The sequence below is a fragment of the Panicum virgatum genome, chromosome 9N, assembly GCF_016808335.1.
Source record: "Panicum virgatum strain AP13 chromosome 9N, P.virgatum_v5, whole genome shotgun sequence".
In the NCBI taxonomy this organism is placed as follows: domain Eukaryota; kingdom Viridiplantae; phylum Streptophyta; class Magnoliopsida; order Poales; family Poaceae; genus Panicum; species Panicum virgatum.
Window position 1 is genome coordinate 6697886 of NC_053153.1, and position 13867 is coordinate 6711752.

Sequence of the window (13867 nt, forward strand, 5' to 3'; positions counted from 1 at the left end):
AAGCTGCAATTGTCTGAATCAACCTCTTGAATCCATGAATCAAGTTGCTCAACGCTGATTTTGTGTTGTTGCAACTCGAATCGAACTCCTAGTTGCTGGAGTTTGCTAGTCTGTTGGGGGCGCGGCGGTGCGCATGGTGTAGCGCACCGGGCATGGCGAGACGTGGCCGGGGTGCGAGCTTCGGCCAGTGACAGGCATGGCGGGGCTGGCGGTAGGCATGGCGAGGCCGGCGGCACGCATGGCGGAGCGCGGCGGGGCCTGTGCAGCGCGGTCGGGAGGGAGGAGAGAGGATGGAGCCAGATAGAGATAGCGAAGCAATGTGCAGATGCAAAAATAGCTTGCGAAAGGCATGGGATACATAACCACATAGCTAAGATGGTCAAATAGAGAAGCTGTTGAATCTATTTTTTTATTTGGTTATTTTTAGCTATCCAACTTTTTTTTAGAGAAGCTGTTAAAGTTGCCTAATCTGCTTTGGTGGCCTCGGATAAGTGACATTTGTAATAGTGGTAAAAAATAAAAATAAAAAAACCCGTGTACGTGTATGGAGGTCACCAAGGGATGACATTTACAGCCCTGCTCTGTCGACCGATTTGGTGCGGCGACGGTGCGAACCGTGGTAGCGTGAGAAAAGGGTAAGGAATTGCTAAACTGGGAGAGGTGAGAGTGAGACGCTACCACGATAAGAACGAAGTTCCCACGAGCAAAACCGACGGCTCACACGCGCCAAGCACGCCCCATGAAACAGTCGGCGAAAGTCCAATACCAGGTGCACGAAACTGGGATAATCTCTCAAATATCTCAAGATATTTTTTTATTGTTCCAGAACGTAGTTTTGTACTCTCGCTGCTAGACCATTTCACTGATCGGGACTCCCCAGAATTCACTCAAAGCATTCTAGTCCCCACGAATTGGCACGGGTGTGTATTCTTCCTCCTGTTCTCTTCGCCAACAGCATCTGTATTCTTCCTCCTGTTTTCGAAAATGATAATTCTGTACATACGAAGGACCAGGCTACAAAAAGGGGAAAGGTTTCAATCATGCGCTACGATCCTTATCCGTTCTACTTCTACCCTGACACTTGCCTTTCTCGCTGCTTTTATATAGCTCTCCCGAGCCAATCCACTCGCAATTCTGCTACTCGAAACCCACCGAATTCACTGCAAAAACTGGGCGCAATGATGTCTTCGACCACACTCCGGCCGCTGGTGCCAGCGGCGGCGTCGCACATCACCACCGGCGCCTCGCCCGCGGCTGGGCGGCGCTCGGCGGTGGCGTCGGTGCGCGCGGTGCGGAACTACGACTCGATCCCGAAGCGGGAGACCTTCAGCTCCAGCCGCAGCATCCTCGACGAGTTCCTCAGGCAGGAGAAGCCCCTCGTCCAGCGCACCAAAGACCAGATCACAGGTACGATGCTCCGCTGCTGGAGTACTCTCGCCTCGTTGCTCCATGGTCTATTTTTCTGATTTTTGTTATGCGTGGGATGCGGCATCCTGCCGATGCCTTCTTTTGTTTAGATTTGTTTGTGATTTTGTTGTTTTCCTTAGTAAACTGAACTTTTGGGTGGCAGTAATACGTTGTTGTTTTAGCCTAAAATCAGGTAGATTCGTGATCTACCTTCTGCTAAGTAGTCCAAACATTTTATTTACTGGTATTTTTGTAAATCTGTATGGCTAGATAGCTAACATGTAATACTGAACCACAAATTTCTTACTGGTTAGAATGTGGTGGTAATTTTTCATCAAGTAAAGAATGTGATGGTAACAAGCACAAGTAGAAAAAAAAATGTTCTGCTGCCCATTATTCAGAGGCACATAGTATTTCTAGAGAACTCAGTATTCATTATACTATTTATTTAAGGCAATGATCTCTAAATTATTTAGTGGGATATGCTTATTACACACACACAGTCACTTTGTAATGTGGAGTTTATGTTGCTAGGTCTGTAAATAGGCATACTCTTCAGTCTTTCATGGGATGCATAATCTGAATCCTGTTGTCCAACTGTGAGATTAGAGGCATATATCAAATTAGGCGCATATAGTGCTGGTGGAGAAAGTTAGATAAATGTTGACTGCACTAACAAACTGTCGGTACCCCAGAACTGGGGTACCCCCTCTTGCTGTCTCCAGGCAAGGATCTTGTAGTTATCCTTAACTACATCCAAACAGCCGGACCCCTGCGGTCCGGAGTCCTGTTCTCCCAGCAGCGGCCCGGACCGTTCCTCAGTTGGGAAAGGTCCGGAGACACCACGTGTCCCGGAAAAGGCAGGAACTCGTGCGCAAGCAGCCGGGGCTCCGGACCTCCCAAGAAGACCGGACCCCCGCAGGGTCCCGGACCCCTCATGGGGTCCCGGACCCCCTGTATAATAACCGGACCCCTCGCTAAGGGAAGAGATCGACGCCCCGCGTCGGGGTGGTCCGGAGCCGCCACGTGTCTACAAGACATGGCCGTCTGAGTTTCCATACCAACGTTCACCCACCATTGCATTCATTGCGGTTGGTGGACGTCTGCATTGATATGACAGAAGCTGAGGCGTTTCATTGACCAGGGGACACTATTGATCGCGTATTACCAAGGCAGTGGAGCCGCTGGCGCCGCCCATACCGCATCTGCCAGTCTGCCGTGGCAGATGGATACGACGGCTCGGCTCCGCCCATTATGACGCTACATAATAGCCTCAGCAGGCCACGCCGCAAGCTACGCTACTCCAACGGGCGCCTAGCTGACGGGACAAGAAAAGACCCCCCTGAGTCAGGAGAGCAGCAGAGTGCATATCGGAGGAAAGATTCGCTACCACTGTAGCCACAGTCACGTTGGGCCCACCTGTCGGGGCACCAACGTTCTATGTATCCGCTCCCCCTTTATCTATAAAAGGGGGGGGGGCGCTAGAAAACCTCAGGCTGGGCAAGAACCAAGGCCAGCAGAGGATAGGTTCATACACACCACCAAGAACAATACATCTCCCAGTGGACGTAGGGTATTACGCTCCGGCGGCCCGAACCACTCTAAATCGTGTGTTCTTGGGTCCTTTGTCTCAGCATAGATCCAGCCCCATCGCCTAGTACTTCCCCGAGTGCTCCCTCACTGGGAATAGGCGGGTGCGTTCCGCCACCCGGCTGTGGGTACCCCTAGAATCCCCACAACATTTTGGCGCCGTCCGTGGGGAAGAACAGGCGCTGACTGGATTTTCAGGCTTCTGGGGCCGTGTTCATCCTCTGCAACGACGAACAAGAAGATGAAGGAAGGCAGGGCCATACTCACTCCACCTGTCTTGGCACCGGCGCGGCAACGTCCTCGGTGCGGCGGCGCACGACAGCGACGCCTGCTGTGCGTCGCCACTGCGACACCTCGGAGCCGGCGTAGCGGCGCACAGCGGAGGCGCCGCTGGGCGCTGCTGCCCCTACGTCGACTCAAGGTTTTCTCTCAAGCAACGGCCACATCTCCTCTGCGGTGGCATGGTGTCGGCTCAAGGTTTCCTCTCAACATGGAGCCTGGAGCCGACGGCCATCCCGGAGGAAGTGGACCGTGTCGTCCTGCCGTCTCCAGCACCGGAGATCCACCTCAGCGTTGCTCGGTGCTGCTGCAGACAGGACCCCGCCTCCTCGCGCGGGGGCCCCTGGCGCTAGCACCAAGGACAAGCCGGCGAACGACCGCACTTCTCCACGCGTCGCACCGGTCCATCTGCTGCGCAAGCGCTCTGGTTTCCATCGGCAACGGCGACGGCAGGGGGAGGGGGCCTCTTCCATTCAAAGCCAAAGAATTTGTCTCATGCCATGTAAGCATGTGACAGCTCTTAGGCAAGGAGGGGTCCCCCGAGCTCCCGAGGTGATGCTGGATGATGCGGTTCAGGCACGTCCAGGGCGCCTTCACCTCCGAAGAACGCGCTGTATAGCATGCAGCCGTAGGTTACTCCTAAGAAAGGAATAAGAGAGTTCCTCCTTTGTAATAACGTGGCGCCTACGTGTGTGTCCAGAGCGGTCAAGGTCCGACCTTGTAAACCCGACCTCTGGCCCTATCACACAAACAGGCAAAAAACGGTCCGGAGCGGTGGAGGTCCGACCTCGTAATCTCGACCTCTGATGTATACCGTGACAACCACAATAATAAAGAAGATTTACTTCCTCGGTTTTACCTAGGCTCCACACTGTACATTTATTCGCCTTGGTTTAACTATTCTTTCCTCTTGAACGGAGTTTACCTTTGTTGCTAACAATCCAAGTTAAGTTGCTGGCTTGTGGTCAGGAGAAGATACCCCTTCTAGCTGGAAGGCAGTCCGGACCCCTAGGGACCTGCTCTGGAGAAGTGGTATTTGTATCCTGGGGTAGAGAAGCTCCGCGTGGCTTAGCCTGGTAATGTACCCTAAGTTTACGTACTTCGCTACCCTGTTACAAGTACTCTAGTATCCAAGACTGCTGTCTTTAGAGGTCCCGGGCTCTCTTCTAGTATAAGGCTTGGTTTCTTTGCACCTTACTATGAGGTCCGGTAACATGCTTCATCGGATTGTCAGCAACGGTCGCTCCAAGTCCACTCCGGTGGCCCGCTCCGGCGGAGACCGTTCGCCACGGTCGCTCCAAGTCCACTCCGGTGGCCCGCTCCGGCGGAGACCGCTCGCCACGGTCGCTCCAAGTCCACTCCGGTGGCCCGCTCCGGCGGAGACCGCTCGCCACGGTCGCTCCAAGTCCACTCCGGTGGCCCGCTCCGGCGGAGACCGCTCGCCACGGTCGCTCCAAGTCCACTCCGGTGGCCCGCTCCGGCGGAGACCGCTCGCCACGGTCGCTCCAAGTCCACTCCGGTGGCCCGCTCCGGCGGAGACCGCTCGCCACGGTCGACAAGAGCCGGGTCCGGGAAGTGGTGCTTACTCCCTGAGCGATCCGAAGTCTGTGTAGCCGCTTAGCTTGGTTCCGCACCCTAAGCCTACACCTTCGTCGCCCAATGGAGAGCACTCTAGTACCTGAACCTGGGAACAGGCGTACCGGCCTCAGGGGTCCGGGATGCCCGCTCTCTCCATGAGCACACCAACGCAATCAACTTGCGTAGGAACACATCACGATGATGGCCCCACCTGCGGGTTCGTACCTCACCCGAGGTGGGCCCGGGGGCCACTGTCGGTACCCCAGAACTGGGGTACCCCCTCTTGCTGTGTCCAGGCAAGGATCTTGTAGTTATCCTTAACTACATCCAAACAGCCGGACCCCTGCGGTCCGGAGTCCTGTTCTCCCAGCAGCGGCCCGGACCGTTCCTCAGTTGGGAAAGGTCCGGAGACACCACGTGTCCCGGAAAAGGCAGGAACTCGTGCGCAAGCAGCCGGGGCTCCGGACCTCCCAAGAAGACCGGACCCCCGCAGGGTCCCGGACCCCACATGGGGTCCCGGACCCCCTGTATAATAACCGGACCTCTCGCTAAGGGAAGAGATCGACGCCCCGCGTCGGGGTGGTCCGGAGCCGCCACGTGTCTACAAGACATGGCCGTCTGAGTTTCCATACCAACGTTCACCCACCATTGCATTCATTGCGGTTGGTGGACGTCTGCATTGATATGACAGAAGCTGAGGCGTTTCATTGACCAGGGGACACTATTGATCGCGTATTACCAAGGCAGTGGAGCCGCTGGCGCCGCCCATACCGCATCTGCCAGTCTGCCGTGGCAGATGGATACGACGGCTCGGCTCCGCCCATTATGACGCTACATAATAGCCTCAGCAGGCCACGCTGCAAGCTACGCTACTCCAACGGGCGCCTAGCTGACGGGACAAGAAAAGACCCCCCTGAGTCAGGAGAGCAGCAGAGTGCATATCGGAGGAAAGATTCGCTACCACTGTAGCCACAGTCACGTTGGGCCCACCTGTCGGGGCACCAACGTTCTATGTATCCGCTCCCCCTTTATCTATAAAAGGGGGGGGCGCCGCTAGAAAACCTCAGGCTGGGCAAGAACCAAGGCCAGCAGAGGATAGATTCATACACACCACCAAGAACAATACATCTCCCAGTGGACGTAGGGTATTACGCTCCGGCGGCCCGAACCACTCTAAATCGTGTGTTCTTGGGTCCTTTGTCTCAGCATAGATCCAGCCCCATCGCCTAGTACTTCCCCGAGTGCTCCCTCACTGGGAATAGGCGGGTGCGTTCCGCCACCCGGCTGTGGGTACCCCTAGAATCCCCACAACACAAACATTTTCAGTTAGCCTTTTTTCTAACTTGTTTGGATCAGGTAGGAATAGGATCTCAATTGAGTAAGTTTGTGCCTTCTATAACTGGACAAGTAAGTTGTTTGCAACTACTTAACAGTGCTTCTTGTTTGGGTACAGATTATTGCACGACCATAGAAGGTGATGAATGTTGCAGCTGTTGGGATGCATACTTTGAACTGAATAAACTTGAGGTTTGTGTTAATTGCCATAGTCAACTGATATCTGCAATCTGGCATGCTACCTGGGCTCATCTAACACTCCGTCTGTTCAACAGCAAGAGCTGCCCAAAGAGGAAATCGCAAGGATGGTGAAGGATTCAGAGGGAGATGTGAAGTACCTGATCGACAGCATCCATCACCGTTCAAATCTACGGAAAAAGATGGCTGAGAAAGCTCGTGATACTGTTTCATCAAGCTCCCAGGGGCAAATGGCGAAGCCAAGGCCTTTCCCTGTGCCTGACGGGTTGCCGAAAACACAGGAAGAGCTTGCCGAAGAAGAGGAAGCTCTGATGCCAGAGTCCCCTTACACAAGGTTACTGAGAAGGATGGGGAGATACCCTGATTGGTACACCCCGCGCCCTGATCATGAGACCGACTGAATCAAGTCCATTCACCATCTTGTGGCATGATAATCTGAAGCTGTATGTGGCCCGTGGTCAGATGTCTCAGATTAGTGTTGCTGTTGCACCTATGCAGATTAGGTTCATAGGTTCTTCTTCCCTGTTTTTGCAATCTGAACTTTATAACGGTGTCTGCTTTGTGCCGTGCAGCTCTTACGTCCAGCATAGCTTTTATTCCACTCTGTATTCCCATTCGAGGTTCTGTGTATTGGTGCATCTATGTATATGTATGTATACTGCATATAGCCTGGAATAAAATCTCTGGGACCCAGCGTTTCTGGACACATAGCTTCTTTTTCGTTGGGGAAAACAATTCTGAACATCACAGTTAAGATTCAATAATGGCATTTTTTAGCTGTTCTGATGGCATTTCTGCTGACCGCTCATGACTGCCGTTTTCCACTAATCCATTTGTTGCAAAATGGGTCTGAAATATGTGTTCACATGTTCGTACTAGCCGATTGCCTGCCTCGGCCGCGGGACAGCGCAACGCCACCAGCGGCCTAGGCCTCGCCACAGGCCGCACCAATGTGGCAATGTCCGTGGGCGCATGCCGACTTGCCGTCTTGGAGCGGCGGTTCCGGCGTCTCAACTTGCCAAGGCAATAAAATACCCCTGCCCTTCCGCGAAACCCCAGTCCAGGCCCCACGCAATTCACAGGGTTCTAGAAGGGCAGATCCGTCCACTCCACGCCACCCGCCCGGCGCCGCGCCATCTCGGCTACCCCCATGCCTGGCCTCGATTGGGACCTGAACCTGGACCCCGAGCTGCAGCCTGCAGGCCGCGGCCAGGCGCCTCAGCTTCTCCGACGCCAACTTCCCCTCCTCCCGCGGCGGGCTCTCGGACATTGAGGTGCCGCGTCTGAATCCGATATTCCACGCCACCTCGCGCAACCACAAGAACCGTCTCCCGACGATCAACGAGAATAGCTCCGATGAACTTGCGAGGATGCAGGCACCCGCCCTCGAGCAATGCACCGGGCCTCCGCCATCTCTGGGGACGGCCGGGTAGCTGTACCAGGGGTGGGGAGGGATGCCGACGCCTACGGCCGGTGCGCCCGTGGCGACTTCGCTTCCCCTTGCGCCTCCTGGGTTATCGCAGTCTCAGCAATTGCTGGAGGCGGGAGCGGCGGCGCGGATGTTGGAGCAACGGCGTCATGCGGAATTGCTTGGGCCGTTTGGGGAGCATCGGCAGCGGCGCCAGCAGGCGTTGGCCGCGGAGGCGGGTTTGCAGCAGGCGTGGGCGGCGGCGGCGGCGCGGCCGCAGCCGCAGGTGCTGATGCTGTACACGGTGGATGGGGGTGCCGCCGGGTACGACACCAAGTGGGAGGACCTGCACCCGGTCTCCCAGGGGCTTCTCCTTCAAATCGAGTAGGCCTTGCTCCCCGTACTCGTGTTTGCTGTTCTACAGTTGAGAGATCGATGAGAGGGGCGTTTATTCTGGTCAGGGTTGGGTTCTTCTACGAGGTTTGGTTGCATCGCATTTATTTCTTTATTTGGTGAATGGAGGGCGCGTTATGTTGTTAGGGAAATCGTGGGGATCACATTGTGTTTGATTTCTTTAGCACGGTGAATGGAGGGGGTGCATTCTGTTTTTGGGATGAGAGTTCTGAGCATTTGGGTTTTTGTGTTGTTGATTTGTTTGGTGTGGAGCGTGGTGAATGGAAGGCGCGTTGTGTTATTCAGATCAGAATCATGGGTTTCTCGTGTCACTTTCTGTTGTTGTATGGTGAATGGATAGCGCATTGTGTGGTTTAGATCAGAATTTTGGGTTTGGTGGGTCATTTTATGTTCTGGATGTCGTTGGAAGACACCTCGCGTTCCTTGCCGTTGTATGTGAAATTTCTTGGCGAATTTGTTTCTGGTGGGTTTTTGTTTCCTACTGTAGTGACAATGACCTTCTGGGTCAGGTTGTGGTTATGAATTCGAAGATTTTCGGATTGATCTCGATGGAGGTTTCTTGAATCAAGCTTTTATTATGCATCATTTGAAGTGATCTGTGCTAAAAATCCTATGATGATCACCTGGTTCATGCTTGATTTCAGGGACAGCATTAGGGAGTACAGATATGATAGTGAGCGGTTGGTTGAGTGCAGCCACCTTGATCACCTATCACCGTTCAATTTTGAATTTGATGCTGGTCAGATTAGTCAGGTTGGTTTTACTACTATTGTTCAATAGGATTTTTTAACTAATTTTTTGTTTAATAGTTGTTCAGTCTGCGATGCATTCGTTATATACTTATATGTTGCAGCCTTCACAGATCTGTGCATTGTCAGTGATATTAAATGTTCTTGAGTTTATTCATTTGCAATTGCATGCTTGATAGTTGCTTCAATTATATTTCAGCCTTCATAATTTAGTACACCACCAGCTTATATAAGATGTTGTTATAACCTGGATTTCCCTCGTAGAGTTGTCTTAATTCAAATGTTATACTGTCATCACCTGAATGCTCTCTTCAAGTGGACCTCTGTTTTGAGTTTGACGAGGGCAGTTTGAAACATATTTTGAATGATTGGAATGTTCGACAGAGTTCTGGCTCCTCCTTGTCTAGTTTATTTGTTGTGGAACCTACTTTAAATGAAAAGGCGCTTCAAAATCTAGGTTGTTTCATTAACTTTGAGAGACTCTTTGTCATAGGAAGATTTGTTTTCTTCATGTAGCAGGAGGCTGCATCTATTTCTACCATCATGAACAGAGAGAAGATTTCAATTGAGAGCTTAATGACTGTTATCAAAGAAATTTTATGGAACACCGATTATGCTATACATTCCTATGTAAAGCTGAGGCCAAGGTTTGTGCATTTAAGTGCTGGAATTGCTAATCACTCTGGATCTTCTGATGCTCAGACTGATTTCAGTCAGCTCTTGACTATGGCACCAAGCTTTCATTGTTATAGTAGTGCTACAAGGAGGCCTTCTCCTTTTGTGCAACACACAGTTGCCAGGTTTGAGGATCAACTTGGAGAATGCTGCAAATGGATTCTAGATCTAGAACAGCTTGTCCAGATGAAGAATGGTAAAACCTTTGCAGAATCTTTGGAATCTCTGTCAAAAGTTGTGTCTAATATCCATGACTATCTAATGCATGTGGCGTCTAAGGTAAGTCTTACACAAAATACTAGCCATCACAGATACTTCAGAATTTAACACAACATCTGTTTTTTTTTAATCATGCTAACAAAGCTGACAAATCAAATTCTTCAGTCACTATGAATTTATAATAAAGTTGTCTCTGCAGAGAATGCAAAGTCTCACTCACTGTTGTCTATGTTACTTCCTGTTTTGAGCTTCCTCCTAGGTCACCTGCTCCTCGTTTCAAAAAAAAAGGACACCTGCTCCTGTCCATCTTATTAACTTCCTTTTGCAATTCTAATAAAAACGTGACCCAATACATATTTGGATTTAGTAACAAAACCAGGTATACTGAGAAAAATTTGCTCTATATATGTTGATGACTGTAGCTTGATGTGATATTTTTATTTGGTAACCTACTGCTCGCCCTAATCCCATCTGTGTGTTGTATTTGCACCCTAACACCCTTGCTTTGTAAAGAAAAAAGATAATGTCCTGTTTGGAAACACTATCTTGGTACATTTTCATTTATACAAAATTTATATTTTTGTTTGTCCAGGTGGAACATATTCATCAGAGTGCTGAAACAATGAAGACTCAGTATCTGAAGGATCGACGATGCAGGGGTGATTTGAGTAATCCTTTTCACAAGGCAAATAGAAGAGAGGAAGCTAAACAACAAGCAACTGCCGGAATAATCCATCCGATGTTGCATCTATCACCTCTAGGCCAGCCAACAACACTGGTTGCTGTGCCAATGATATCAAGCCAGCTACAGCAAACTTTATTCCCCATCGTAGCAACTTCCCCAAACCCAGCTCTTCCACTGCCTTCTGTTTTGCCTTCATTCAGCACGCAAACAAGTCCTGCTCCATTAACCAACCCTTTCAGTTCACCTGGGTCTGTGTTGCAGTCGACACCATTTGGTTCATTATCCTCACCTGAACTTGGATCCATGCTGGTTTCATCTTCGTTCAGGACTGGCATCCCATCTTCTGCTACTTTGCCTTTCTCAATACCATACGAAGGTATACACCACATGCTTTACGCAACTGGATAGAAACAGAAAACAATTTGGCCTCTTGAATAAGAAGTTACATTTTGTTTACTTGAAGTTCATTAAGGACTAAATGGAATCAACAGCAAACACAATTTTAAAATATGGTCAATATCATGTGCTTTCTTCATTTGGAATTTGTAAAAAAGTAATGCATCCTGCTATTGGAACATGAAGGATAAAAATATAAAATGCATACAGTGATCTCTGGCATATTCGATGAGTCTTATTTGAATTCAGTCAGGCCTGCATGCTGTTTGCATGTATCTGAGTTGCATGCAGTGAAAGTGGTCAAAGGAGAAGGTATTGCACTTTTTCTTTCATCGTTCTATACTTGCAGTTGTGATAGTCCTTGTTCATTGTTCCTGATTGTTAGCTTCCATGCTTACAGGATTAAACTTACTCCCTGCCTGATCCTCATGGTTAATTTGGCATTTTTAATCCAGATAATTACAATCCTGGTTCTCTTATTTGTAAGAATTACTTAACACCTCCATGCCTCTATGTTCATATAGGTGGAATGACAGCTTCAGGCATCAATCGAGTACCTTCCGGCGTGAGTGAACTTTGATTTTTGCAGTCAGAGCCCTTCTGATGTCGTCTTATCATGTTGATTGCTTTATCTTTTCTTAAATCGATGTCGTTTTTCTGTGCTTGCCCACTTGTTCACAGGGAAGGAAGCCACCCAGAAGAAACCGCTAACTGTGCATTTCATATTCTCTTGTATGTCCATTTGACTCCATCCCTTTCCCCTCTTTTTTTCTGCAGCAGCTTGTGGTCAACGTTTTACCCCCCATGTTTCTTTGGTGTATTGCACGGCACATTTTTACGCTTCCACACACGTTTAAAGCTTTTGACTATTGCACATTCCTGTTGCTACATACAAGAACTAAAAATTTCAGCTTCTTCGATGGTGCAATAGATCATAGAAAAATCAGACCAGGACCTTTCTACAGTATACTTGTTTAGAGCCTTCATCTATCTATACTTCAGGCAAGTTGCATGCTTGTTCTGTGTTTGCCAAAAATAAATAATAAAAGCAAAAGCAGCCACATGTGTTGTCATGGAGGGTCCCTGATGGCTGATGTTGTCTATGGCATGTTGTGATTTCATTATCAAATTCTGGTGGTTTGCCGATCTGGAGGCTCCCTTGCTTCCGTTATTGCCTCCTTACCCAGATAATATTATGTATCTGCCTCTGGGCTACGTCAGTGCTTACGGCAGTTCCTATGTCAGAAGCCCAATAGTGGAATTTCAGCTTATGCTTTTATAGAAAAGCAACGTTAATTGTTATATGGACCCTGTGCTGGCGATCCTGTATTCATCTTTGCCCCCTCTGAATCGTTCTAACCAACCATGTGGTGCCCCTTCAGACGTTGTTTATTTCTGTTGGAATCTGGACTGGTTCAACTCTAATCCGAATCTAATGTGTTTCCTTAATCCTCCCTCGCAGTTTGGAGGTGTCATGGCTGTGCACTGCTCACTCTTAGGGCTCGTCGGCGGCAACCACGTGAGATAATCTGTGACCTGGACTGGGTATGGAGAAGCTGCGAAGAAGCATCGCCCTGGCAAGTTGGCAACCAACCAACCACTTGAGGCTGGTCAATGCTTTGCTTTGAGGCGTAGCAAAGTGTCGTCATTGCAGCGCGTAAAACTAGTGGGTTGAATGTGCTTCAGGGGTCTGTCTCTGTCTCAAGTGGAAACGGAACAGTTTCTTTTTCGGTGGTGGGAACTGGGGATGCTCAGAAATTTTGTGAATTTTAGGGGTACTGTACATGCTTTGGTATAGCTGTGATGTGAATATGGTGACTGTAACAACGATTATTATTTGATGGAAAGTGCGTATAGAAAAGAAGGATTGATTTGACCAAACTGTTAACTGTGTGGCAGTGCTCGCTGTTTACAATGGGCCTGTCAGTCCTTACTACATGAGTAAATTCCCTCTATGCCATTGTAAAATTGAGGTGATCCCTTATGTGCCATTGAAAATTAGCTCATCTCTTCTATGCCATCGTTTATAATTTCTCATCCCCTACATGCCATTGCTGTTAACTATCCCTAACAGATCCGTTAAAGCTTATGGCGAAAAGACTAAAATACCCCTACATAGGATGAATCATATTTTTTACCTTCATTCCTTCCATGCCATTAGAAACAAGAATAGTATATATTGACCTAGTTATTTTATCAGGAGATGGAGGGCAAACATAATGACCGAACAACCCATATAAAGAGATATTAAATATATAAAATTCATTGCAAGCTGCCAGTGGTGTTCATACAACTAGTTTTTGATGCCCAAACATGCATCATTACAAGCAACCAGTGTTGTCCATACATGCCAAAAGTACTACAAGCCTCAAACTAGTAGCAGCAACCTCACAAGGTTCAGCTCCACAAGGTTCCAGCAAAATAACAGTGCATAGACTAGGTTCCACGGAAGAGGAAGCAAAATATATCACATCAACTTGCAGCCCATACACAATGAATTGCATCAACTAGACATTCAGATCTGGTAGGGAAAGCTTTCTTTTGCTTCTAGTATGTGAGGCAGGGCTATCCTTGTGGGGGGTTGTCTTGCTTCTAGTACCCATCGCTGGACTATCATGTGGCACTGGAACTTGATTCTTCTTCTTCTTTTTCTTTGTTGCTGCCTTCTCTTCAGTCTTTGCCTTCTCTTTTGCTTTCTTCTCTTTTGTAGGCTTCAAGATAGCTGCTGGTGGAGTGCTTTCATGTGTAGGTAGCATTGGGTACTCAATGCAAAGTTGCTCTATCTGGTTTGAGCCACTTCCAAACCTGCACATGTGTTTCATGGATGAGGACATAGTACACACCTTCATCATGAACTCCCACATGTTCTTTGTGTGGTTTAGGATTTGGCAAGCAGCCATCATCATCATCAGGTTCATCACTAGGTTCTACAGA

At 49.3% G+C, this 13867-nt stretch overlaps 2 protein-coding genes across 3 annotated transcripts; both read left to right on the forward strand.

Moving 5' to 3' along the window:
* The first annotated feature begins 1030 nt into the window (after window positions 1-1030).
* Window positions 1031-7097, forward strand: LOC120689987 (CCG-binding protein 1-like). Its single transcript, XM_039972490.1, has 3 exons — window positions 1031-1407; window positions 6308-6381; window positions 6465-7097. Exons 1-3 carry the CDS (start codon window positions 1041-1043, stop codon window positions 6786-6788), a joined length of 765 nt encoding a protein of 254 aa, XP_039828424.1. The 5' UTR covers window positions 1031-1040; the 3' UTR covers window positions 6789-7097.
* Window positions 7098-7485: 388 nt separating this feature from the next.
* Window positions 7486-12814, forward strand: LOC120689988 (nuclear pore complex protein NUP58-like). 2 transcript variants are annotated; one of them, XM_039972492.1, is made up of 7 exons: window positions 7486-8179; window positions 8854-8962; window positions 9475-9912; window positions 10445-10913; window positions 11458-11498; window positions 11615-11665; window positions 12396-12814. In XM_039972492.1, the coding sequence occupies exons 1-6, from the start codon at window positions 7842-7844 to the stop codon at window positions 11642-11644; spliced, it is 1425 nt and encodes a 474-aa protein (XP_039828426.1). In that variant the 5' UTR covers window positions 7486-7841; the 3' UTR covers window positions 11645-11665; window positions 12396-12814. The 2 variants fall into 2 exon arrangements, with proteins under 2 accessions (XP_039828426.1, XP_039828427.1); XM_039972493.1 differs by having other exon boundaries at window positions 7591-8179; window positions 9478-9912.
* The last annotated feature ends 1053 nt before the right edge of the window (window positions 12815-13867 follow it).

Coding starts and splice junctions, on each gene's coding strand:
- LOC120689987 (XM_039972490.1), top strand. CDS start 1,041: ATGCGCTACGATCCTTATCCGTTCTACTTCTACCCTGACACTTGCCTT. Junction 1,408..6,307: donor CACCAAAGACCAGATCACAG/GTACGATGCTCC, acceptor GTTTGGGTACAG/ATTATTGCACGACCATAGAA. Junction 6,382..6,464: donor TTGAACTGAATAAACTTGAG/GTTTGTGTTAAT, acceptor TCTGTTCAACAG/CAAGAGCTGCCCAAAGAGGA.
- LOC120689988 (XM_039972492.1), top strand. CDS start 7,842: ATGCCGACGCCTACGGCCGGTGCGCCCGTGGCGACTTCGCTTCCCCTT. Junction 8,180..8,853: donor GGGCTTCTCCTTCAAATCGA/GTAGGCCTTGCT, acceptor GCTTGATTTCAG/GGACAGCATTAGGGAGTACA. Junction 9,913..10,444: donor TAATGCATGTGGCGTCTAAG/GTAAGTCTTACA, acceptor TTGTTTGTCCAG/GTGGAACATATTCATCAGAG.